The sequence below is a fragment of the Salmo salar genome, chromosome ssa15, assembly GCF_905237065.1.
Source record: "Salmo salar chromosome ssa15, Ssal_v3.1, whole genome shotgun sequence".
Classification (NCBI taxonomy): Eukaryota; Metazoa; Chordata; class Actinopteri; order Salmoniformes; family Salmonidae; genus Salmo; species Salmo salar.
Genome location: NC_059456.1, coordinates 95095171 through 95122791, shown reverse-complemented (window position 1 = coordinate 95122791; position 27621 = coordinate 95095171). Strand labels below are relative to the sequence as shown.

Below are 27621 nucleotides of genomic sequence, written 5' to 3'. Positions count from 1 at the left end.
ACCCCACCCACTTTGCCAAAACACAGCCCCCACACCACTAGTGGGAAATCTTCAACCACCAACTTACCATCCTGAGACAAGACCGAGCATAGCCCACAAAGATCTCCGCCACGGCACAACCCAAGGGGGGAGCCAACCCGGACAGGAAGATCACGTCAGTGACTCAACCCACTCAAGTGACGCACCCCTCCTAGGGACGACATGAAAGAGCACCAGTAAGCCAGTGACTCATCCCCTGTAATAGGGTTAGAGGCAGAGAATCCCAGTGGAGAGAGGGGAACCGGCCAGGCAGAGACAGCAAGGGTGGTTCGTTGCTCCAGTGCCTTTCCGTTTACCTTCACACTCCTGGGCCAGACTACACTCAATCATAGGACCCACTGAAGAGATGAGTCTTAAATAAAGACCTAAAGGTTGAGACCAAGTCTGCGTCTCTCACATGGGTAGGCAGAACATTCCATTGAGCTCTCTAGGAGAAAGCCCTGCCTCCAGCTGTTTACTTAGAAATTCTAGGGACAATTAGGAGGCCTGCGTGTTGTGACAGTAGCATACATGTAGGTATGTAAGGCAGGACCAAATCGGAAAGATAGGTAGGAGCAAGCCCATGTAATGCTTTGTAGGTTAGCAGTAAAACCTTGAAATCAGCCCTTGCCTTAACAGGAAGCCAGTGTAGAGAGGCTAGCACTGGAGTAATATGATAAATGTTGTGGGTTCTAGCCAAGATTCTAGCAGCCGTGTTTAGCACTAACTGAAGTTTAGACTTTGAGCAGATTGCCTTCTACAACTATACTTGAAAGGGCACGCACCTCAAACTGTGACAGCAGCGCGCTAAATGAAACAATTTTGACAGGTACGTTTCTACTGCATCTGAATTATCGAAGTGTGCCTATTCGATGGTAACACTTTAGCCTATTAGACTATGCTACTTTAAATATGTCCATTCCTTTTTGCGACGTTCAATGTGTTTGCATCACATTTTCAACTCTACGGATAGTTTTTTTTAAAAAATGTTGCCCTAAATAAGAAATGTTTATGTGCGCTCTAGGCAACAGCCGGTAGATACAGTGCGTGTAGGCTGATCTACAAGAATAAATTATTATAGATAAGGGCGATTTTTATTTGTCAAAGCTGTCAAGAGTCGATTATCATGTCACCAGAATCAGACCCTAGATGTTTAGGCTATTGGAAAAGAGCATCAAGATCACCGTGCACTTTCAACACCCTGTGAAATTCATTATAAATGATTTCATTAATAAACTGCATGGTTTCCCAAGTCGTAGAGGAAGGACCACACAATATATCATAGCGTGACTTCAATTTTACAACGATATTATGGTTATTATATCAACATTTGCTCATAAAGGCGTTTCCACCGCTGTTTGTTGCATAATTCATTTTACCAATAGCAAAAGATCTCAGCATATCGAATGAACAAACATAGTCGCAGCCGTCATGTTTTTTTTATATATGGGATGGATACGTGGTTATAAAAACTGGATGGATACGTGGTTATTGAGCAGATATTGAACAAAGATCTTTCTCTCCTGTCGCACTATAAGATATTACTTATTTTTTTTTACATTTTATCTTGATTAAATATTGATCAACTAAATTTGACTAGTTGTTTAAACATTGACAACGACTATTAGTACAATAAGATTAAATTGCATGTTTTGTTCCATTATGCCTTCTTGAGTCTTAGGTGTACTACACTATACGCGTGTGTTTGAGTGTAAATAGACCTACATTCAAGTGTTATATTTGGGTGCGTACTGACTCTCTTCTAGTCCACTATACAAACTATATTTGTTATCTGTAATAGCCTACGGCACAGCTGTCGTTTGAATCTTAATGTCACGTTGACACTGCCAATGTCATACCATATATGTAATTTCATATATGGCCCTGTAAAATATGATGACCCTTTCCCATTAGAAGTGACAACACCAGTGACAGTTTATTTCTGATACAAATATTAGTGACTGTTAATGTCAGGTGTCATTATTTCGGAGAAAAAAAATGGCTGTGAAATCCACAGATCTTTATTCAGTCAAGCTCTAAGACAGAATATAATAAAATAGCAAATTAACTAAACAGAGTGGGCACATACAGGTGAAACAGTATTTAGGCTAAGCTCTAATTAAGCATTTAAGTAAGTAGCCTTGAGCCGGAACGGCTCATAGGTATGGGTACCAGTCTGTTTAGCTATCATGCCACTCCTTGTCACCCCTGTCACGCTAAATATCTTTGGCATACGACAAAGAGTACAAGGGGTGGAATGTTAGCTATATCCTGTTTCTGTATGGTCAATTTTGCTAATACGCGCACTTTTGGATGTTCAATGTTTTGGAAAATGAAACCTGTTGAAAGTGCTTTTTATCTATCTGAATATTTTCTTCACTCTGTCTGGAAACAAGATCTAATAGTGGCTGAGTAGTAGAAAATAAAGGAAAGCCGCACACTCTAAGAGCTCAGATGCAAAAATTTAATGATCGTATGCTATCCATTTGTTTGTCTTTTTGTATGTTCTTTGTATGCCATTTTTTTATATATTTGAGTTAACCAATGATATTAGGCCATACTTGGCCATGATTACAAACACCTGTGTGTCTCTTGACACTATATAAATGACTCATCTCGCAGTGTTTGTGATGATACCCTGATGAAGACAGCTTCGCTGTCGAAACGTTGGTTATTACATTTTTGCATCTGAGCTCTTAGAGTGTGCGGCTTTCCTTTATTTTCTAGTGTTCTACTCCGCTAGCCAGCACCTCGCCTTTATAGGTGTGCGTTTCTTTTTTCTAATAGTGGCTGAGAACATAAATGCCTTGATGATACTCAGAAACATGTATTTACCACATCAAAATCGTAATATGTTACATTACTTTAGAAATTATCTTAAGAACTAGCATATAAGGTTCACAAATGGGAAAAATCATCAATATCAAATGTAATTTAATACACATTGGCCTCAAAAATATGTACTATTGTGGTAATGGCAGAGTGTAGTGGAAATTACATTTTATATAAAACAAATGATGAAAAATACCATTAAACATTTTAATGTCATTGTTGTACATGCTTAATTTTATTGAAGATATAGAACAGACCATTCCTTCCAATTCATCCCAAAGCTGTTCAATGGGGTTGAGGTCAGGGCTCTGTGCAGGCCAGTGAAGTTCTTCCACACCGATCTCAACAAACCATTTCTGTATGGATCTGGCTTTGTGCATGGGGGCATTGCTGAAACAGTAAAGGGCCTTCCCCAAAACTGTTGCTACAAAGTTGGAAGCACAGAATCATCTAGAATGTCATTGTATGCTGTAGCGTTAAGATTTCCTTTCACAAGAACTAATGGGCCTAGCACAAACCATGAAAAACAGCCCCAGACCATTATTCCTCCTCTACGAAACGTAGGACAGATGATTTTTATGCACTACACGCTTCAGCACTCAGCAGTTCCGTTCTGTGAGCTTGTGTGGCCTACCACTTTGTGGATGAGCCGTTGTTGCTCCCAGACGTTTCCACTTCACTATAACAACACTTACAGTTGACCGGGGCAGCTTTAGCAGGGCAGAAATTTGACTAACTGACTTTTTGGAAAGTTGGCATCCTATGACTGTGCCACGTTGAAAGTCACTGAGCTCTTCAGTGTGGACCATTCTCCTGCCAATGTTTGTCTATGGAGATTGCATAGCTGTGTGCTCGATTTTATACACCTTTCAGCAACGGGTGTGGCTGAAATAGCCGAATCCGCTAATTTGATCCACTAATTTGAAGGGGTGTCCACATACACTACATATACAAAAGTATGTCCTTGTCCTCTCCTTGGTTGATTTATGGGGCATCTTATAGAAACATTTAAAATAAGTAATTAAAGTCAGTAATAATAATTTTAAGTCACATAAATAGACATAAAAATCACTCAATCACCCGAACATAATACAACATTTCTTATTTAGCAAATAAGTGTTCATTTTGTAATGTGTTTGTCTTTTCAGGTCATAAGGTAAGTAAAAATGTATAAACTAACATATTTTGTCATTACCACCAAATTCTGTCCTTACCATCACAGTTCATTATGTGCTGGTAATGATGTGTGGTGGGAATGACATTTTAACAGTATTTTTTTAAATGTATTTATTTCTTTTATTTCACCTTTATTTAACCAGGTAGGCAAGTTGAGAACAAGTTCTCATTTACAATTGTGACCTGGCCAAGATAAAGCAAAGCAGTTCGACAACATACAACAACACAGAGTTACACATGGAGTAAAAACAAACATACAGTCAATAATACAGTAGAAAAATAAGTCTATACACAATGTGAGCAAATGAGGTGAGATAAGGGAGGTAAAGGCAAAAAGGCCACGGTGGCAAAAGTAAATACAATATAGCAAGTAAAACACTGGAATGGTAGATTTGTAGTAGAAGAAAGTGCAAAGTAGAAATAATGGGGTGCAAAGGAGCTAAATAAATAAATAAATAAATACAGTAGGGGAAGAGGTAGTTGTTTGGGCTAAATTATAGATGGGCTATGTACAGGTGCAGTGATCTGTGAGCTGCTCTGACAGCTGGTGCAGCTAGTGAGGGAGATGTGTTTCCAGTTTCAGAGATTTTTGTTGTTCGTTCCAGTCATTGGCAGCAGAGAACTGGAAGGAGAGATGGCCAAAGGAGGAATTGGCTTTGGGGGTGACCAGAGAGATATACCTGCTGGAGCACGTGCTACAGGTGGGTGCTGCTATGGTGACCAGTGAGCGGAGATAAGGGGGGACTTTACCTAGCAGGGACTTGTAGATGACCTGGAGCCAGTGGGTTTGGCGACGAGTATGAAGCGAGGGCCAGCCAACGAGAGCATACAGGTCGCAGTGGTGGGTAGTATATGGGGATTTGGTGACAAAACGGATGGCACTGTGATAGACTGCATCCAGTTTGTTGAGTAGGGTATTGGAGGCTATTTTGTAAATGACATCGCCGAAGTCGAGGATCGGTAGGATGGTCAGTTTTACGAGGGTATGTTTGGCAGCATGAGTGAAGGATGCTTTGTTGCGAATAGGAAGCCAATTCTAGATTTAACTTTGGATTGGAGATGTTTGATGTGAGTCTGGAAGGAGAGTTTACAGTCTAACCAGACACCTAGGTATTTGTAGTTGTCCACATATTCTAAGTCAGAACCGTCCAGAGTAGTGATGCTTGACAGGCGTGCAGGTGCAGGGAGCGATCGGTTGAAGAGCATGCATTTAGTTTTACTTATATTTAAGAGCAGTTGGAGGCCACGGAAGGAGAGTTGTATGGCATTGAAGCTCATCTGGGTTGTTAACACAGTGTCCAAAGAAGGGCCAGGAGTATACAGAATGGTGTCGTCTGCGTAGAGGTGGATCAGAGACTCACCAGCAGCAAGAGTGACATCATTGATGTATACAGAGAAAAGAGTTGGCCCAAGAATTGAACCCTGTGGCACCCCCATAGAGACTGCCAGAGGTCCGGACAACAGGCCCTCCGATTTGACAAACTGAACTCTATCAGAGAAGTAGTTGGTGAACCAGGCGAGGCAATGATTTGAGAAACCAAGGCTATTGAGTCTGCCGATGAGGATGTGGTGATTGACAGAGTCGAAAGCTTTGGCCAGGTCAATGAATACGGCAGCACAGTATTGTTTCTTATCGATGGCGGTTACGATATCATTTAGGACCTTGAGCGTGGCTGAGGTGCACCCATAACCAGCTCTGAAACCAGATTGTATAGCGGAGAAGGTGTGGTGGGATTCGAAATGGTCGGTAATCTGTTTGTTGACTGGGCTTTCGAAGACCTTAGAAAGGCAGGGTAGGATAGATATAGGTCTGTAGTAGAGGTCGACCGATTATGATTTTTCAGCACCGATACCGATGCCGATTATTGGGGGGCCAAAACCGCCGATACCGATTAATCGGCCGATTTTTTTTGTTTTTATTTATTTATTTGTAATAATGACAATTACAACAATACTGAATGAACACTTATTTTAACTTAATATAATACATCAATAAAATCAATTTAGCCTCAAATAAATAATGAAACATGTTCAATTTGGTTTAAATAATGCAAAAACAAAGTGTTGGAGAAGAAAGTAAAAGTGCAATATGTGCCATGTAAAAAAGCTAACGTTTAAGTTCCTTGCTCAGAACATGAGAACATATGAAAGCTGGTGGTTCCTTTTAACATGAGTCTTCAATATTCCCAGGTAAGATGTTTTAGGTTGTAGTTATTATAGGAATTATATGACTATTTCTCTCTATATGATTTGTATTTCATATACCTTTGACTATTGGATGTTCTTATAGGCACTTTAGTATTGCCAGTGTAACAGTATAGCTTCCGTCCCTCTCCTCGCTCCTACCTGGGCTTGAACCAGGAACACATCGACAACAGCCACCCTCGAAGCAGCGTTACCCATGTAGAGGAAGGGGAAACAACTACTCCAAGTCTCAGAGCGAGTGACGTTTGAAACGCTATTAGCGCGCACCCGGCTAACTAGCTAGCCATTTCACATGGGTTACACAAGCCTCGTCTTGGGAGTTGACAGGCTTGAAGTCATAAACAGCGCAATGCATTGCGAAGGGCTGCTGGCAAAATGCACGAAAGTGCTATTTTGAATGAATGCTTACGAGCCTGCTGCTGCCTACCACTGCTCAGTCAGACTGCTCTATCAAATCATAGACTTATTATAACATAATAACACACAGAAACATGAGCCTTAGGTCATTAATATGCTCGAATCCGGAACCTATCATCTCGAAAACAAAACCTTATTCCTGTTACATTGCACAACCCTCAATGTTATGTCATAATTACGTAAAATTCGGGCAAATTAGTTCGCAACGAGCCAGGCGGCCCAAACTGTTGCATATACCCCTGACTGCGTGCAATGAACACAAAATGACACAATTTCACCTAGTTAATATTGCCTGGATTTCTTTTAGCTAAATATGCAGGTTTAAAAATATATACTTCTGTGTATTGATTTTAAGAAAGGCATTGATGTTTATTGTTAGGTACAGTCGTGCAACGATTGTGCTTTTTTCGCAAATGCGCTTTTGTTAAATCATCCCCGTTTGGCGAAGTAGGCTGTCTTTGTTAGGAAGAAATAGTCTTCACAGTTCGCAACGAGCCAGGCGGCCCAAACTGCTGCATATACCCTGACTCTGTTTGCAAGAGAAGTGACACATTTTCCCTAGTTAAAAGAAATTCATATTAGCAGGCAATATTAACTAAATATGCAGGTTTAAAAATATACACTTGTGTATTGATTTTAACAAAGGCATTGATGATTATTGTTGGAGCAACGTGTACCTAAGCGATTATATGCAACGCAGGACAGGCTAGATAAACTAGTAATATCATCAACCATGTGTAGTTAACTAGTGATTATGATTGACTGATTGTTTTTTATAAGATAAGTTTAATGCTAGCTAGCAACTTACCTTGGCTTCTTATGCATTCGCGTAACCTCGTGGAGTGCAATGTAAAGCAGGTGGTTAGAGCGTTGGACTAGTTAACCGTAAGGTTGCAAGATTGAATCCCTGAGCTGACAAGGTAAAAATCTGTCATTCTGCCCCTGAACAAGGCAGTTAACCCACCGTTCCTAGGCCGTCATTGAAAATAAGAATGTGTTCTTAACTGACTTGCCTAGTTAAATAAAGGTGTAAAAAAAAGAAAAAGAAAAAAAAACGGCTAAATCAGCAGCCAAAAATACAGATTTTTGATTGTTATGAAAACTTGAAATCGGCCCTAATTAATCGGCCATTCCGATTAATCGGTCGACCTCTAGTCTGTAGCAGTTTGGGTCAAGAGTGTCCCCTCCTTTGAAGAGGGGGATGACAGCAGCTGCTTTCCAATCTTTGGGAATCTCAGACGACATGAAAGAGAGGTTGAACAGGCTAGTAATAAGGGTTGCAACGATTTTGGCAGATCATTTTAGAAAGAAAGGGTCCAGATTGTCTAGCCCGGCTGATTTGTAGGGGTCCAGATTTTGCAGCTCTTTCAGAACATCAGCTGAATGGATTTGGGAGAAGGAGAAATGGGGAAGGCTTAGGCGAGTAGCTGTGGGGGGTGCAGTGCTGTTGACTGCGGTAGGGGTAGCCAGGTGGAAAGCATGGCCAGTCGTAGAAAAATGCTTATTGAAATTCTCAATTATAGTGGGTTTATCGGTGGTGATAGAGTTTCCTATCCTCAGTGCAGTGGGCAGCTGGGAGGAGGTATTCTTATTCTCCATGGACTTTACAGTGTCCCAGAACTTTTTAGAGTTTGTGTTGCAGGAAGCAAATTTCTGTTTGAAAAAGCTAGCCTTGGCTTTTCTAACTGCCTGTGTATATTGGTTTCTAACTTCCCTGAAAAGTTGCATATCACGGGGGCTGTTTGATGCTAATGCAGAACGCCACAGGATGTTTTTGTGTTGGTTAAGGGCAGTCAGGTCTGGAGAGAACCAAGGGCTATATCTGTTCCTGGTTCTAAATTTCTTGAATGGGGCATGCTTATTTAAGATGGAGAGGAAGGCATTTTAAAAAATAACAAGGCATCCTCTACTGATGGGATGAGGTCAATATCCTTCCAGGATACCCGGGCCAGGTCGATTAGAAAGGCTTGCTCGCTAAAATGTTTCAGGGAGCATTTGACAGTGATGAGTGGAGGTCGTTTGACCGCTGACCCATTACGGATGCAGGCAATGAGGCGGTGATCGCTGAGATCTTGGTTGAAAACAGCAGAGGTGTATTTAGAGGGCAAGTTGGTTAGGATGATATCTATGAGGGTGCCCGTGTTTACGGCTTTGGGGTTGTACCTGGTGGGTTCATTAATCATTTGTGTGAGATTGATGGCATCAAGCTTGGATTGTAGGATGGCCGGGGTGTTAAGCATGTCCCAGTTTAGGTCACCTAGCAGCACGAGCACTGAAGATAGATGGGGGGCAATCAGTTCACATATGGTGTCCAGAGCACAGCTGGGGGCCGAGGGTGGTCTATAGCAGGCGGCAACGGTGAGAGACTTGTTTTTAGAGAGATAGATTTTTAAAAGTAGAAGTTCAAATTGTTTGGGTACAGACCTGGATAGTAGGACAGAACTCTGCAGGCTGTCTCTGCAGTAGATTGCAACACCACCCCCTTTGGCCGTTCTATCTTGTCTGAAAATGTTGTAGTTAGGGATGAAGATTTCAGAGTTTTTGGTGGACTTCCTAAGCCAGGATTTAGACACGGCTAGGACATCCGGGTTGGCAGAGTGTGCTAAAGCAGTGAAAAAAACAAACTTAGGGAGGAGGCTTCTAATGTTAACATACATGAAACCAAGGCTATTACGGTTACAGAAGTCATCAAAAGAGAGCGCCTGGGGAATAGGAGTGGAGCTAGACACTGCAGGGCCTGGATTCACCTCTACATCACCAGAGGAACAGAGGAGGAGGAGGATAAGGTTATGGCTAAAAGCTATGAGGATTGGTCGTCTGTGACGTCCGGAATAGAGAGTAAAAGGAGCAGGTTTCTGGGGGCGATAAAATAGCTTCAAGGTATAATGTACAGACAAAGGTATGGTAGGATGTGTATACAGTGGAGGTAAACCTAGGCATTGAGTGATGAGAGAGATATTGTCTTTAGAAACATAATTGAAACCAGAAGATGTCATAGCATGTGTGGGTGGAGGAACTGAAAGGTTGGATAAGGTATAATGAGCTGGGCTAGAGGCTCTACAGTGAAATAAGACAATAAACACTAACCAGAACAGCAATGGACAAGGCAAATTGACATTAAGGAGAGGCATGCGTAGCCGAGTGATCAAAGGGTCCAGTGAGAATTAGACAGCTAGCCGAGCCATAGGTAGCAAGCTGGTAGAAGATGGAGGGAGGTCTGTTTTTAGCCACCTCGTGCGTTTCCGTCTGTAGATTAGTGGGGTTCCGTGTGGTAGGGGGGACCAGTTCAATTGGCAAAATAGTTATAAAATAGTTATAGTCCGATAGACCTATTCAGATAGCAGCCGATAAGACAGCTAAGACAGCTAACGATTAGCGGGCCGCAGATGGGCGTTCGGGTTACGTCACGACAGAGGGGCCAGTTGGATAACTCCCTCGGGCAGATAACGCCGGTCGTCCAGTCGTGAAGGCCCGATGGGGCTCCGCATCGGCAGTAAAAAGAATAGGTCCGGTAGGCTCTGGTCTGAGTCGCGCGTAACAAAACTGGCAATAGCTTTTCGAGCTAATGGATAGCTGATGACCGCTAACCGTGGCAAGCTGAACTCCAACGTTAGCCAGTGACCTGGCTAGCTTTTGTTGTGGATTTCAGATTTGAGGTAAATAATACTATTTTTTTTTTAATTGGTGAGGCGGGTTGCTGGAGAGTGTTTTGAGCTTGAGTTTTTAGAAAAAAAAATATGTAAAAAGATATGCGAAGAAAATATGTAAATATATATATACACGGGACACGACAAGAGGAGGTCAAAGGACGTCTGACTGCTATGCCATCTTGGGGAATTTGGTCATAAATAGCAGGGATAGCATGCTAACTCCAGTTGAACAGCTAGAATACAATGTATCCTAAATACACATATTTAAAAAATAATTTAAAAAATCTAACATCATTTGATGAAATTATAGCCTATTTGGTAATGAAGTACAATATTATTTTTTTTATATATTTCTATCATTTCCTGACAACAAAATTGGAATTCCCCTCCATGTGCTCCACTGTCACTATTCATAGCCATGGTGACCAAGTACACAAACTTTTGAAAATGTTATTATTATGTAATTTGCTTGTCGTGGTGGTAATGACACAATACTTTGAGATGACTGTATTTTGTGTACAAAAAGTATCAAATAGAAAATAGCTTATGCACATCTAATATGTATGTAGTTTCCATTTATTTGACTCTTTTTTTAAACAGGTGCATTACATATTTTCTAATTATCAAGACTTTTGTAAGTGTAATACATAGAAGAATGTCAAAAGTCCAGATGTGAGACAGGACAAAAACAGTGCAAACAGTGAAATCCAGACATGAAATGCTTTAGAAAATAAAAATGTGTAACATTTTGAAAGCTGAAAAAACAGTTTATTAAGGTTATTTTAGTCTCTACTTAATGTATGTGAAATAAAACATCTAAATTAAAATGTTATCTTAAAAATCTAACCCTGAGACACAAAATGGCCCGTGTTCGCGAAATCACCCATATACTGTTTGAAGAAAAATAATCTGAATGTCAAACCAATATCAAATAATGTGAAACCATTGTAAAATAGTAGCCTAAGGAAATAAATATTATTATTATTATTATAGATTTTTAATCACAAGTAGTTGAATATTGGAATGTAGGCTTATTTGGAAATACACTTAAAGTATTAGCATATATTTGAAAATACATATTGCCTGTTTTGGTATTTGAAATAATCTATTTGAACATATTTTCAAATAGAAGGCCATCATAGGAAGTTATTTGAAAATACTTTCAAATACTTCCAATAGAAGCAGTGGTTTTGTGCCACATTATTTGAAATGACTCAAATACATAGAAAATAAGTATTTCAATAGCAAATAATAATAAAATACCCATGTATTTGAACCCAGGTCTGAAACACATGACTGACTAGTGTCTTATTTGTCCGATCTGTACTCTAGTGACATCGATCTGTGTCTGACTGTGTCCATGATGCGCTGCCTCGTTCAGAAGAAAACATACCTCGTCATTTTATCTCCACTGCTACTGTTCGCCCTCCTCCTCTACTGGACTCGAAGGGCCCCCACCACTGTTGACGTGGGACAAGGTCAGAGCTACAAGGCACAGAAGGTTCTGAAGGAGAGGCTGCAAAATGTCCAGAATAGTTATGACAATATCCCATATGTCCTGAAGGAAAGTGTGGCAGGGTGAGTTCATATGGGCAAATGGTATAACACATGTATAACACATTCATAAATGGCATTTCATTTGAATTCGGTCAAACTGAAATTCCAGGTCCAATTACAATTTTCCTCATTGCGTTTCAAATTTCGAACTACTTCCTGATTCGACTCCATCAAATCAACCTGCATGGTTTCCATTGCACTAATAGTGACTTATTTTGTCCCATACTCTTACCAACCGTCCACAACGCTCTTCATTAATCTCATTCAGGCGTCTGGCACTGAACGGGTGTGTGTGTGAGGCAGATAAGAAGCCTGCCATCGACCTGCCTTTTGCCCAAGTGCTGTTCCCCCGTGTCTGGGCCCAGGATGACTTCCACACAGCCTTCCAGGAGGCAGAGCTGGCTCAGGTGAAAAGTCGCAGGCAGCAGGAGTACAACAGCTTCCAGCAGAGGTAACTGTACAGTACACTGAAGTGTTGTGCTGTGCTTTGCAGTGCATTGGAATTTAGTGATTTGCTTTGCTGTGCACCTTGCGACTATATACTGCAACTCCCCACTGTTTTCAAGTTATGGGCCCACCCTTCTTTGCCTTCTCTCCATCGATTGAGGCCAACATCCAACATAAAATATGTGACGTACATGACGTGTTTACAATGCTGTTTTTCGTTTTAATGCACCATATTGCTGGAAAAAATTCAAAATACATTTCAACTTGATGCTGTGTGTGTGTGTGTGTGTGTGTGTGTGTGTGTGTGTGTGTGTGCGTGCGTGCGTGCGTGCGTGCGTGTGTGTATTTATGTTGTGTATACAGGGTACATTTGTAAAAGAGACCTAGGTCTCAATATGTCTTCCTGTTAAAATAAAGGTACAAAATAAAAAGTACATGTCACGACTTCCGCCGAAGTCGGTCCCTCTCCTTGTTCGGGCGGTGTTCGGCGGTCGACGTCACCGGCCTTCTAGCCACTACCGATCCACTTTTCATTTTCCATTTGTTTTGTCTTTGTTTTACACACGTGATTTCAATCCCACAATTACTGGTTCATTATTTAACCCTCTATTCCCCCATGTTTTTTTGTGAGTGATTGTTTGTTGTATTTTCGGTCTGTCATGGTGTGCGTGTATTTCTTACTTTGTGTATTTGACATTTTGAGTAAAAGTACTTTGATTACTCATATCTGCAGTCCTGCACCTGACTCTCTACACCAGCTACACCTAGGACCCATTACAGTACATTACACCATCATACTTTAGCTTGAGTTTATTTCTAGTCTGGCTAACTTCTCCATGTTGGCTGCAGGTACCAGACTCCCGCAGACCTCCTTGTTATAGCAGAAGCCAACAGTCCCCTGCAGTACCCTACCCAGGGGGTGGAGGTTCGCCCTCTCAAGACTATCGTTATCCCTGGTAAGACTAAATAAAGTAGTTATTCCACTGAAAAGATTTACACTCGGGGCAGAAGGGATTTTTGCAGCATTGTTGTAAATATCGCCTTTGTCCCAACCATAACTGTAGAACAGTTAAAACAAAACTAACCTGACCTTATGACTGAAGTTGGAATTCTCTTTTTTAAGGGTTGGGTCTGAAAGAAAAGCATAGACAACTTCATACAGTAAGTTTATCTCCATTTATAATACTACATTGGAACAAAAACATAAACGCAACATGCAACAAAGATCTTACTGAGTTACAGTTCATATAAGGAAATCAGTCAATTTGAATAAATAAATGAGACCCTAATCTATGGATCTCACATGACTGGGAATACAGATATGCATCAGTTAGTCACAGATACATTGAAGAAAAGGTAGGGTGCGTGGAACAGAAAACCAGTCAGTATCTGATCTGACCACAATTGTGACTCACCACCTGGATGTGGTCCTATGTAGCAACATTTGAAATTGGGATTTTATCTAGTGAAGAGCTCTTCTATGTTCATACCCTATTAAGCTCTAGCCCCACCCATTACGTTTCGCTCTCGGAACGATCAGATCGCACACTCTGGCCGATTGTTTGTTTACCTCTGGATAACATGAAAACAGCCTAACCAGCTCTGCTGCCAACAATTTCATTATGCTTTTTTGCCAACGTTTACTGACACTGGCCATATTGAACAGGTGTTGGTTGTACACTTTATCTTAAGACATGTTGCTGAAACATGAGGTGACGAATGGCACGACAATGTGCCTCAGGATATCGTCACGCTATCTCTGTGCATTCAAATTTACATCAATAAAATGAAACTTTGTGCATATGGAACATTTCTGGGATCTTTTATTTCAGCTCATGCAACATGGGACCAACACTTTACATGTTGCGTTTATATTTTTGTTCAGTATATGTTGTAGTGGCAGGTAATCTAGCGGTTAGAGCGTTTAGCCAGTAACCGAAAGGTTGTTTGTTCACCTTGTCGGCTCAGGGAGTCGAACCATCTGTCTATGTGCCCTTGAGCACGACACTTAATAACCTGTAAGTCGCTCTGGACAAGAGTGTCTGCTAAAATATAAAATGTTGATTCATGTTTAACAAAGTGATCTACAGTCATTTTGTGACCATTGTAATTGCCCCAAGCAGACTACCGTAGTTATTTGAATTAAACTGAATCCTCCCTATCATGTCCTATAGGTGAATCTGACTGCTACCCTGGGGACATTTGATGTGTTAGCCACCGTAGACGGGGTCTCCATTAGAGGACAGGGAATGATGCACATGACTTTGTCCAGTAGACTCCTCTCCACTCTGAACAGACAGCTACAGTTTGTCACCTACACCAACACCTTGTTCCACCCTAGGACGGCTGACACAGGTTGGTCAGCCCCTCTGTGTGTGTCTAGTCCTGAGTTCTGATACTGCAATACAGGGTTTTGAAAACAAACTTTTTAGTGCCTGCAGCTGTACAGGAGCTGTATGCCATACTATACAATACAACTTTATTGCCCATTTAGTAACAGCAAACAACAGAAATGTGTCTTTTGAGCAGTTCTCAACCCCCGCCACCCAATTCCCCATTATCATGCCACTCCCTGTCATGCCACTCCTTGTCACTTTTTACCTCAGTGCATCAACACAGTCTCAAATTCTTTATAAACCTGTCTATTATTCCCTGGGAGGGGCACACAACTAACCTACACTATAATTACATAGTCCGTGTTTAGGTAAGAGAGCATGCCGCAACTGGAGAAAAAGCAGTGGTAAAGCAGTGCTGGTATTTGACATTCCATGTTGCAATGTAGGTGTGGTAGACTATAGATTACAGCTTGTTTGCTGAACGAGACTGAGTCTAGAGTGCGATTCAAAGTGAGTTTAGCTGTTTGGGGAACGAGATGTTAGCACAGAGGCAGACTAGGGGGAAGCGGTGTTTTGTGTACAACAATAACCATGTTGTCACTATCCATTTCCATATGTTAATTAACCTTTTAGGGACAGATGTTCCGCTCACCAATATCCAATGGTAGAGCGTGGCGCGAAATACAAATACCTCAAATGCTATAACTTCAATTTCTCAAACATATGACTATTTTACACCATTTTAAAGACAAGACTCTCGTTAATCTAACCACATTGTCCAATTTCAAAAAGGCTTTACAACGAAAGCAAAACATTAGATTATGTCAGGAGAGTACCCTGCCAAAAATAATCACACAGCCATTTTCAAAGCAAGCATATATGTCACAAAAACCAAAACCACAGCTAAATGCAGCACTAACCTTTGATCTTCATCAGATGACACTCCTAGAACATTATGTTATACAATACATGCATGTTTTGTTCAATAAAGTTCATATTTATATCAAAAACAAGCTTTTTACATTAGCATGTGATGTTCAGAACTAGCATACCCACCGCAAACTTCCGGTGAATTTACTAAATTACTCATGATAAACGTTCACAAAAAACATAATTTATTTTAAGAATTATAGATACAGAACTCCTTTATGCAATCGCGGTGTCAGATTTTAAAATAGCTTTTCGGCGAAAGCACATTTTGCAATATTCTGAGTAGATAGCTCGGCCATCACAGGCTAGCTAATTTGACACCCACCAAGTTTGGTGCTCACTAAACTCAGAATTACTTTAACGTGGATGTTATAAAAATAACAAGTATCTGTAGACCTACTGTTAAACAAGTTTGATCTCTTATGGCCCATTAGGCATTGAATGTAAAGTGAAGTATACTGCTCAAAAAAATAAAGGGAACACTTAAACAACACAATGTAACTCCAAGTCAATCGCACTTCTGTGAAATCAAACTGTCCACTTAGGAAGCAACACTGATTGACAATAAATTTCACATGCTGTTGTGCAAATGGAATAGACAACAGATGGAAATTATAGGCAATTAGCAAGACACCCCCAATAAAGGAGTGGTTCTGCAGGTGGTAACCACAGACCACTTCTCAGTTCCTATGCTTCCTGGCTGATGTTTTGGTCACTTTGAATGCTGGCGGTGCTTTCACTCTAGTGGTAGCATGAGACGGAGTCTACAACCCACACAAGTGGCTCAGGTAGTGCAGCTCATCCAGGATGGCACATCAATGCGAGCTGTGGCAAGAAGGTTTGCTGTGTCTGTCAGCGTAGTGTCCAGAGCATGGAGGCGCTACCAGGAGACAGGCCAGTACATCAGGAGACGTGGAGGAGGCCGTAGGAGGGCAACAACCCAGCAGCAGGACCGCTACCTCCGCCTTTGTGCAAGGAGGAGCAGGAGGAGCACTGCCAGAGCCCTGCAAAATGACCTCGAGCAGGGCACAAATGTGCATGTGTCTGCTCAAACGGTCAGAAACAGACTCCATGAGGGTGGTATGAGGGCCCGACGTCCACAGGTGGGGGTTGTGCTTACAACCCAACACCGTGCAGGACGTTTGGCATTTGCCAGAGAACACCAAGATTGGCAAATTCGCCACTGGCGCCCTGTGCTCTTCACAGATGAAAGCAGGTTCACACTGAGCACATGTGACAGACATGACAGTCTGGAGACGCCGTGGAGAACGTTCTGCTGCCTGCAACATCCTCGAGCATGACGGTTTGGCGGTGGGTCAGTCATGGTGTGGGGTGGCATTTCTTTGGGGGGCCGCACAGCCCTCCATGTGCTCGCCAGAGGTAGCCTGACTGCCATTAGGTACCGAGATGAGATCCTCAGACCCCTTGTGAGACCATATGCTGGTGCGGTTGGCCCTGGGTTCCTCCTAATGCAAGACAATGGTAGACCTCATGTGGCTGGAGTGTGTCAGCAGTTCCTGCAAGAGGAAGGCATTGATGCTATGGACTGGCCCGCCTGTTCCCCAGTCCTGAATCCAATTGAGCACATCTGGGACATCATGTCTCGCTCCATCCACCAACGCCACGTTGCAACACAGACTGTCCAGGAGTTGGCGGATGCTTTAGTCCAGGTCTGGGAGGAGATCCCTCAGGAGACCATCCGCCACCTCATCAGGAGCATGCCCAGGCGTTGTAGGGAGGTCATACAGGCACGTGGAGGCCACAGACACTACTGAGCCTCATTTTGACTTGTTTTAAGGACATTACATCAAAGTTGGATCAGCCTGTAGTGTGGTTTTCCACTTTAATTTTGAGTGTGACTCCAAATCCAGACCTCCATGGGTTGATAAATTGGATTTCCATTGATTATTTTTGTGTGATTTTGTTGTCAGCACATTCAACTATGTAAAGAAAAAAGTATTTAATAAGATTATTTCATTCATTCAGATCTAGGATGTGTAATTTTAGTGTTCCCTTTATTTTTTTGAGCAGTGTACATTTTTGTTTTGTTCATTTGATTATATTTAATCAAATGAACTATACTGTATTGTGATATACTTGAGATAGAGTGATGAAATGTGTTTATCTGCTCTATTGCAGTGCAGTTTGAGACTGATGGACACCAGTCAGTTTTTACCATGAAGGTTGGACATGCTGTTATTCCCAAGCTCTATCACTCAGTTTACACTGGAGGTATGTACTGTATGGGTTGTTAATTTGTCATTTGACCACTGTACAGTTATTTGTATCTGTACAGTTATCGTAGGGATCCAAGGTCCTAAATGTTGCAATGTTGTTTAAGGACCAGTGAAGTCAAAATTCAGTTTTTCCTGTGTTTTGTATCAAATTGTATAACAGCTGATGAAAGCGTGAACACATTTGATCAGTCTTATTTCCTGATAGTTGCTGGTTGAAAATTCAATCTACACAGGACCTTCTAGGAGTTTCAGGCTTTCCATGGTGACATCACCATGCTGTAAATTGGTTAAAAGAGTTCCAAATCTCTCTACCAATGACAGCTAGTGTTCAGTTTTGCTCTCCCCACTCAGACCACTCACAGACAGTCCTAGCAAAATTCTTGCTTGAGAAATATTATTTTTTGCTAAAAAAGCTATTTTGGCCCATTTGATTGGAAATCTATTACATTAAAGTACTTATAGGACAATTCCACCCCAAAACTATATTTTGGTATTTGTTTTATTAGTCCATTGTTGACATAGTCCCAAAATGTTTTGCTTGTAAGCAATCAAGTTTTCTAGATATATAACTTTCAAAATATAGAAGTCATCACGTAGGGCTCCCGAGTGGCACAGCGGTCTAAGGCACTGCATCTGAGTGCTAGAGGCGTTACTACAAACCTTGGTTCAATTCGAGGCTGTATCATAACCGGCCGTGATTGGGAATTCCATAGGGCGGCGCACAATTGGCCCAGCATCGTTAGGGTTTGGCCAGGGTAGGCCGTCATTGTAAATAAGATTTTGTTCTTAACCGACTTGCCAAGTTAATTAAAAAAATTATGCATTTTGCATCATATGGGGGATGATTTCTGTATTATGAAAGTAACTGAAGTTAAATATAAGTATGAATATTCATAATTGGGTAGGAACACACCTTTCCTTTTTCCTCAGAATACAGCATAAGCTCACTTGTCACCATAGCTACCAAGACATTTCTGCGTTATGACAAACTGCAGGATCTGATTGACAGCATACGTGAGTTCTACCCCACTGTCGCCATAGTAATAGCAGATGACAACGAGCACCCCCAGCCAGTGAAGGGTCCACACATTGAACATTACATTATGCCATTTGGGAAGGTAAGCAAACTTTATTTTGGGAAGTGTAGCTCCTGTTTCTTAACAGCAATCTTCTTCAGTTCTGGTCTTGGGGGACCCACAAGTTGTCCTTTTGTTCCAGCCCAGTATTTCATTAACTTGATTGATTCCTTCCTGATACTCTGAGGATCTCCATGTCCAGGATTTAAGAACAACTTGGCTATCAAACGTTCGGCTATTGCCAGATTGGTAATTAAGTCTTTGTCCTGTCTGTCTACCTCCGTGCAGGGTTGGTTTGCAGGGAGGAATCTGGCTGTCTCTCAGGTGACCACCAAGTATGTGCTGTGGGTGGACGATGACTTCCTCTTCACCTCCAACACCAGGCTGGAGAATATGGTGGAGATCCTGGAGAAGACCACCCTGGACATGGTGTGTGTTTGTTTGTGTGTGTGTTTGCGTGTGTGTGCGTGCGCATAGATCTGGACCTGGTGAGTGATGAGGGTGAGGCCTCTCTGAGAGGAATGACTAAAACCAGGGTAGAATCAGGTTAGAACCATAGTAGAACCTGGGGTGGAATTACACAGTGTAATAAATAACGTCATCATGCTCAAAGGGACATTCAATGTCTGCTTTTTGTATTTGTACCCATCTACCAATAGGTGCCCTTTGCGAGGCGTTGGAAAACCTCCCTGCTCAACTGAGGGACCTTACAGATAATTGTTTGCGTGGGGTACAGAGATGATGTAATCATTCAAAAATCATGTTAAACAGTCCATGCAACTTATTATGTGAATATTATGATTATGATGTTAAGCACATTTTTACTCCTGAACTATTTAGGCTGGCCATAACAAAGGGCTTGAATACTTATTGACTCAATCTTTTCATTGTTTATTCATTTGTTAAAATGTTGCATATAAACAAAATTCCACTTTGACATTATGGGGTATTGTGTGTAGGCCAGTGACCCCAAAAAATCTCAATTTAATCCATTTTAAATTCAGGCTGTAATACAACAAAATGAGAAAAAAATCTAAGGGTGTGAATACTTTCTGAAGTAGGTAGGAGTTAGGTAGCAGTTATGGTGGGAGAATCAGTTAGTCAGGAAATACTGGTTTTGCGCCGGAAGTGTTATTGAACTTGATGATTTTACATTGTGGCAACTCATTTGTGGTGAATCATATTATCTTCCCATTCATTTTGTTCTTTTTGTGTCTGTTACCCCAGGTGGGTGGTGCTGTGAGAGAAACTACAGGCTACACTGCTACTTACCGCCACACCATCTCAGTGGAGGAAGGGGGTGAGGAGGGGGACTGTATACACATCAGAAATGGATACCATCATGTCATTGATGGCTTTCCTAACTGTGTCCTAGCCGACGCTGTTATCAACTTCTTCATGGGGAGGACAGACAAGATGCAGCAAGTGGGATTCGATCCTCGTCTGAACCGTGTGGCTCATCTAGGTGAGTGTCTTTGTCTCATCACTAGAGTCCAGAGGTTTTCCTTATTACTGATCACAATATTGCTTTTATTTTAATTGTGGTAACACAAATCAAAGGAACAGCAAAAGACCAACATACTTTAGGTGTAATACCCCCAAGGGTGTGTGCTTAGTCCCCTCCTGTGCTCCCTGTTCACCCACAACTTCGTGGCCACGCACAACTCCAACACCATCATTATGTTTGCTGACAACAAAACGGCATTAGGCCTGATCACAGACGATGATGAAACCACCTATAGAGAGGAGGTCAGAGACCTGTCAGTGTGGTGCCAGGACAACAACCTCTCCCTCAATGTCAGCAAGACAAAGGAGCTGATCGTGGACTACAGGAAAAGGAGGGCCGAGCACGCCCCAATCCACATCGACAGGTCTGTAGTGGAACGAGTCGAGAGCTTCATGGTCCTCAGTTTCCACATCACTAAAGAATTAACATGGTCCACACACACACACACACCAACACTGTCATGAAGAAGGCACGACAACACCTCTGCCCCCACAGAAATCTGAAAAGATTTGGCATGGGCCCTCAGATCATCAAAAAGTTCTACAGCTGCACCATTGAGAACACCTTGACTGGCTGCATCACCACTAGGTATATATCAATGATGTCGCTCTTGCTGCTGGTGATTCTCTGATCCACCTCTAAGCAGACGACACCATTCTGTTACATCTGGCCCTTCTTTGGACACTGTGCTAACAAACCTCCAAACAAGATTCAATGCCATACAACACTCCTTCCGTGGCCTCCAACTGCTCTTAAATGCTAGTAAAACGAAATGCATGCTCTTCAACCGATCGCTGCCCATACCCGCCCGCCTGACTAGCATCACTACTCTGGATGGTTCGGACTTAGAATATGTGGACAACTACAAATACCTAGGTGTCTGGTTGTAAACTCTCCTTGTAAACTCTCCTTCCAGACTCACATTAAGCATCTCCAATCCAAAATGAAATCTAGAATCGGCTTCCTATTTTGCAACAAAGCCTCCTTCACTCATGCTGCCAAACATACCCTCATAAAACTGACCATCCTACCGATCCTTGACTTCGGTGATGTCATTTACAAAATAGCCTCCAACACTCTACTCAGCAAATTGGATGTAGTCTATCACAGTGCCATCCGTTTTGTCACTAAAGCCCCATATACAAAATGTCAGAATAATAGTAGAGAGAATAATTTATTTCATCTTTTATTTCTTTCTTCACATTCCCAGTGGGTCAAAAGTTTACATACACTCAATTAGTATTTGTTAGCATTGCCTTTAAATTGTTTAACTTGGGTCAAATGTTTCGGGTAGCCTTCCACAAGCTTCCCACAATAGGTTGGGTGCATTTTGGCCCATTCCTCCTGACAGAGCTGGTGTAACTGAGTCTGATTTGTAGGACTCCTTGCTAGCACACGCTTTTTCAGTTCTGCCCGCAAATTTTCTATAGGGTTTGAGGTCAGAGCTTTGTGCTGGCCACTCCATTACCTTGACTTTGTTTTCCTTAAAGCCATTTTGACACAACTGTGGAAGTATGCTTGTGGTCATTGTCCATTTGGAAGACCCATTTGTTACAAAGCTTTAACTCCCTGACTGATGTCTTGAGATGTTGCTTCAATATATTCACATCAATTTTCTTCCTCATGATGCCATCTATTTTGTGAAGTGCACCAGTCCCGCCTGCAGCAATGCACCCCCACAACATGATGCTGCCACCCCCGTGCTTCACGGTTGGGATGGTGTTCTTCGGCATGCAAGCCTTCCCCTTTTTCCTCCAAACATAACGATGGTCGTTATGGCCAAACAGTTCTATTTTTGTTTCATCAGACCAGAGGACAGTTCTCCAAAATCTACAATCTTTGTCCCCATGTGCAGTTGCAAAGCGTAGTCTGGCTTTTTTTATGGCGGTTTTGGAGCAGTGACTTCTTCCTTGCTGAGCGGCCTTTCAGGTTATGTCGATATAGGACTCGTTTTACTGTGGATATAGATACTTTTGTACCTGTTTCCTCCAGCATCTTCACAAGGTTCTTTGCTGTTGTTCTGGGATTGCTTTGCACTTTTCGCACCAAAGTACGTTAATCTCTAGGAGACAGAACGCGTCTCCTTCCTATCAAGTATAAGCACCATGGGCTGCATCGTCCCATGGTGCTTATACTTGCGTACTATTGTTTGTACAGATGAACGTGGTACCTTCAGGCGTTTGGAAATTGCTCCCAAGGATGAACCAGACTTATGGAGGTCTACAATTTTTTTCCTGAGGTCTTGGCTGATTTCCTTTGATTTTCCCATTATGTCAAGCAAAGAGGCACTGAGTTTGAAGGTAGGCCTTGAAACACATCCACAGGTACACCTCCAATTGACTCAAATGATGTAAATTAGCCTATCAGAAGCTTCTAAAGCCATGACATCATTTTCTGGAATTTTCCAAGCTGTTTAAAGGCACAGTCAACTTAGTGTATGTAAACTTCTGACCCACTGGAATTGTGATACAGTGAATTATAAGTGAAATAATCTGTCTAAACAATTGTTGGAAAAATGACTTGTGTCATGCACAAATTAGATGTCCTAACCGACTTGCCAAACCTATAGTTTGTTAACAAGACATTTGTGGAGTGGTTGAAAAACGAGTTATAATGACTCCAACCTAAGGGTATGTAAACTTCGGACTTCAACTGAACTACCCACCACTGCTCCAGGTCACCTATAAGTCTTTGCTAGGTAAAGCCCCGCCTTATCTCTGCTTACTGGTCAAAATCAAATCAAATGAAATGTATTTATATAGCCCTTCCTACATCAGCTGATATCCCAAAGTGCTGTACAGAAACCCAGCCCAAAACCCCAAACAGCAAGTAATGCAGGTGTAGAAACACGATGGCTAGGAAAAACTCCCTAGAAAGGCCAAAACCTAGGAAGAAACCTAGAGAGGAACCAGGCTATGAGGGGTGGCCAGTCCTCTTCTGGCTGTGCCGGGTGGAGATTATAACAGAACATGGCCAAGATGTTCAAATGTTCATAAATGACCAGCATGGTCAAATAATAATAATCACAGTAGTTGTCGAGGGTGCAACAAGTCAGCACCTCAGGAGTAAATGTCAGTTGGCTTTTCATAGCCGATCATTGAGTGTATCTCTACCGCTCCTGCTGTCTCTAGAGAGTTGAAAACAGCAGGTCTGGGACAGGTAGCACGTCCGGTGAACAGATCAGGGTTCCATAGCCGCAGGCAGAACAGTTGAAACTGGAGCAGCAGCACGGCCAGGTGGACTGGGGACAGCAAGGAGTCATCAGGCCACGTAGTCCTGAGGCATGGTCCTAGAGAGAGAGAAAGAGAGAATTAGAGAGAGCATACTTAAATTCACACAGGACACTGATGAAATACTCCAGATATAACAGATTGACCCAAGCCCCCCGACACATAAACTACCGCAGCATAAATTCTGGAGTCTGAGACAGGAGGGGTTAGCCTGTTGGGGACACCCCTTCCCGTTCTTATCCCGGTAACGGGATTGCTTGACAAGATACATGCTGCGAAATTCAAAACAGCAAAAATCTAATAATTTCAATTTCTCAAACGATCAACTATTTTACACCATGTGAAAGATAAACATCTCCTTAATCCAACCACATTGTCCGATTTCAAAGAGGCGTTACGGCGAAAGCATAAAGTTAGATTATGTTAGGAGAGTACATAGACAAAACATTACACACAGCCATTTTCAATGCAAGGACAGGCATCACCAAAAGCAGAAAACCAGCTAAAATGATGCACTAACCTTTGACAATCTTCATCAGATGACACTCCTAGGACATTATGTTAGACAATACATGCATTTTTTTGTTCTATCGAGTTCATATTTATATCCAAAAACAGCATTTTACATCGGTGCGTGACGTTCAGAAAATGTATCTCCCCAAAAACTGCTGGTGAATTTACAAAAATACTCATTATAAGCGTTGATAAAATATTAAACTGTTATTCAAAGAATTATAGATTAACATCTCCTGAATGCAACCGCATTGACAGATTTCAAAATAACTTTACTGGGAAAGCACACTTTGCAATAATCTGAGTAGGCAATACAGATAGCTGCCATTTTGGAGTCATCTAAATGCATAAATAACATTAGAAATATTCACTTACCTTTAACCTCTTACATCTAGACGTTCCGCTAGCGGAACACCTGCTCCAATATCCAATGATAGGCGTGGCGCGAATTACAAATTCCTCAAAAATACAAAAACTTCCATTTTTCAAACATATGACTATTTCACAGCATTTTAAAGACAAGACTCTCGTTTATCTAACCACACTGTCCGATTTCAAAAAGGCTTTACAGCGAAAGCAAAACATTACATTATGTCAGCAGAGTACCAAGCCAGAAATAATCAGACACCCATTTTTCAAGCTAGCATATAATGTCACAAAAACCCAGAAGACAGCTAAATGCAGCACTAACCTTTGATGATCTTCATCAGATGACACACCTAGGACATTATGTTATACAATACATGCATGTTTTGTTCAATCAAGTTCATATTTATATCAAAAAACAGCTTTTTACATTAGCATGTGACGTTCAGAACTAGCATACCCCCCGCAAACTTCCGGGAAATTTGCTAACAATTTACTAAATTACTCACGATAAACGTTCACAAAAAGCATAACAATTATTTTAAGAATTATAGATACAGAACTCCTCTATGCACTCGATATGTCCGATTTTAAAATAGCTTTTTGGTGAAAGCATATTTTGCAATATTCTAAGTACATAGCCCAGCCATCACGGGCTAGCTATTTAGACACCCGGCAAGTTTAGCCTTCACCAATATCAGATTTACTATTATAAAAGTTTGATTACCTTTTGTTGTCTTCGTCAGAATGCACTCCCAGGACTGCTACTTCAAAAACAAATGTTGGTTTGGTCCAAAATAATCCATCGTTATATCCGAATAGCGGCGTTTTGTTCGTGCGTCCCAGACACTATCCAAAATGGTAAATCAGGGTCGCGCGCATGGCGCAATTCGTGACAAAAAAAATTATAAATATTCCATTACCGTACTTCGAAGCATGTCAACCGCTGTTTAAAATCAATTTTTATGCAATTTATCTCGTAAAAAAGCGATAATATTCCGACCGGGAATCTCCTTTTCGGCAAACAGAGGAAAAATCACAAAGACGGGGGCGGCCAGGGCACGCGCCTAATGCCCACAGTCCCTTGATCGGCCACTTGAGAAAGGCGATAATGTGTTTCAGCCTGGGGCTGGGATGACGACATTCTGTTTTTTCCCGGGCTCTGAGCGCCCATGGAAGACGTAGGAAGTGTCACGTTAGAGCAGAGATCCTTTGTAAAAGATAGAGTAGGGATGACCACGTGTTCTGTTGATAAGTGGGTGAATTTGACAATTTCCCTTTCCTGCTAAGCATTCAAATGTAACGTGTACTTTGTATGGAGTAAAAAATACAATATTTTATTTAGGAATGTAGAGAAGTAAAATATGTCAAAAATATAAATAGTTAAGTAAATTACAGATACCCCAAAAAACGACTTAAGTAGTACTTTAATGTATTTTTACTTAAGTAATTTACACCACTGCTAAAATGTATTGAGTCAATAAGTGATGAACCCCTTTGTTATGGCAAGCCTAAATAAGTTCAGGAGTGTGCTTAACAAATCGTATTAGTTGTATGGACTCATTCTGTGTTTAATAATAGTGTTAAATGTGATTTTTCAATGACTACCTCATCTCTGTACCCCACTCATACTAGTATCTGTAAGGTCCCTCCATCTAGTAGTGAATTTCAAGCACAGGTTCAACCACAAAGACTAAGGAGGTTTCGCAAAGAAGTGCACCGTTTGGTAGATGTGTTAAAAAATTGTGAAGTTATTCATTAGGCTTTGGATAGTATATCAATACACCCCATCACTACAAAGATATAAGTATCCTTCCTAACTCAGTTGCCGAAGAGGAAGGAAACTTCTCGGGGATTTCACCATGAGGTCAATGGTGATTTTAAAATGTTGTGATATGAGAACTGAGGATGGATAAAAAATAATAATTGTAGTTACTCCACAATACTAACTAAAAAGAAGGAAGCCTGTACATAATACAAATATTCCAAAACATGTTTGCAACATGGCACTAAAGTAATACTGCAAAATAAATGTGGCAAAGCAATTGAGTTTTTGTCCTGAATACAAAGTATTATGTTTGGGAAAATCCAATACAACACATTACTGAGTACCACTCTCCATATTTTCAAGCATAGTGGTGGCTGCATCATGTTATGGGTATGCTTGTAATCATTAAGGACTGGGGAGTTTTATTATAAAAATGAAATTGGATGGAGCTAAGCACAATCCTATTGGAAAACTAGGTTCAGTCTGCCTTCCAACAGACACTGGGAGATGAATTCACCTTTCAGCAGGACAATGACCTAAAACACAAGGCCAAATCTAAGCATTTCACTTTTAGTCTACACCTGTTGTTTACGAACCATGTGATAAATACAGTTTGATTTAATAAGTCAATCCTTCTAGACTGAGAACATAAACTGTGACATGTCACTGAAAGTCTGCAACAAGAAAACAAGACATTCCTTTTGTGATCAAATTATAAAAAGCTTTTATTGCGTCCTCAGAGTTCTTCATCGACGGGCTCGGGATCCTCCACATAGCTTCCTGTGATGACATCATCATAAACCATGCATCTAAGATCAAGTTGCCATGGGGCAAGTCAGACAGTGAGAAGGCCTACGCCAAGTTCCGCTACTCCTCATCGGATGCTGTCCAAATCAAAAATGCCCTTTTTTACTTCAAGAACAGACTCAAATGCATGTCTAGTAACTGAAACAGGCTCTTCAAGCTATCACTTGAGGTTTTAAAACTGAGGTTTTTATTTTTGTTACACTGAGCAGCCATTTTTTGTCATCACCAACAGTGGTGTCATGCCCATAGGGGGCATAGGGGCACATTCCCCCCCTCAGATTGTATTTTTTGTATGTCATTTTTGTTGTTGTTGCTCTGTAATACTACTAGCCACCAATGATTTTATGAAGTTAGGTTTCCAATCTGGATTAGCTAAAGCCATCTCCCAACCTCATAACTAGCTAACAACAAGATGCCATTTCAGGCTATCAATCAAGCTAGAGTAGCTAGCTTGTCCATCTTAGCTGGCATGCCTGCTGACAAGGTTCGTATACTTTAGAAAAGAACCTAATAACTAAATGCACTGAATAAGACTCACATTCCTTTCAA

At 41.4% G+C, this 27621-nt stretch overlaps 1 protein-coding gene across 3 annotated transcripts; it reads left to right on the top strand.

The window, feature by feature from the left end:
* Positions 1–564: 564 nt before the first annotated feature.
* On the top strand, positions 565–27385 carry LOC106572659 (beta-1,4 N-acetylgalactosaminyltransferase 1). 3 transcript variants are annotated; one of them, XM_045696321.1, is made up of 12 exons: positions 571–847; positions 4632–4727; positions 11631–11876; positions 12124–12306; positions 13152–13258; positions 13426–13463; positions 14477–14657; positions 17708–17800; positions 18736–18923; positions 19170–19310; positions 20109–20346; positions 27006–27385. In XM_045696321.1, the coding sequence occupies exons 3-12, from the start codon at positions 11659–11661 to the stop codon at positions 27212–27214; spliced, it is 1596 nt and encodes a 531-aa protein (XP_045552277.1). In that variant the 5' UTR covers positions 571–847; positions 4632–4727; positions 11631–11658; the 3' UTR covers positions 27215–27385. The 3 variants fall into 3 exon arrangements, with proteins under 3 accessions (XP_045552276.1, XP_045552278.1, XP_045552277.1); XM_045696320.1 differs by lacking the exon at positions 4632–4727 and having other exon boundaries at positions 565–847; XM_045696322.1 differs by lacking the exons at positions 4632–4727; positions 13426–13463; positions 14477–14657 and having other exon boundaries at positions 565–847.
* Positions 27386–27621: the final 236 nt, after the last annotated feature.

Coding starts and splice junctions, on each gene's coding strand:
- LOC106572659 (XM_045696320.1), top strand. CDS start 11,659: ATGATGCGCTGCCTCGTTCAGAAGAAAACATACCTCGTCATTTTATCT. Junction 13,259..13,425: donor CAAGACTATCGTTATCCCTG/GTAAGACTAAAT, acceptor CTCTTTTTTAAG/GGTTGGGTCTGAAAGAAAAG. Junction 19,311..20,108: donor AGAAGACCACCCTGGACATG/GTGTGTGTTTGT, acceptor CTGTTACCCCAG/GTGGGTGGTGCTGTGAGAGA.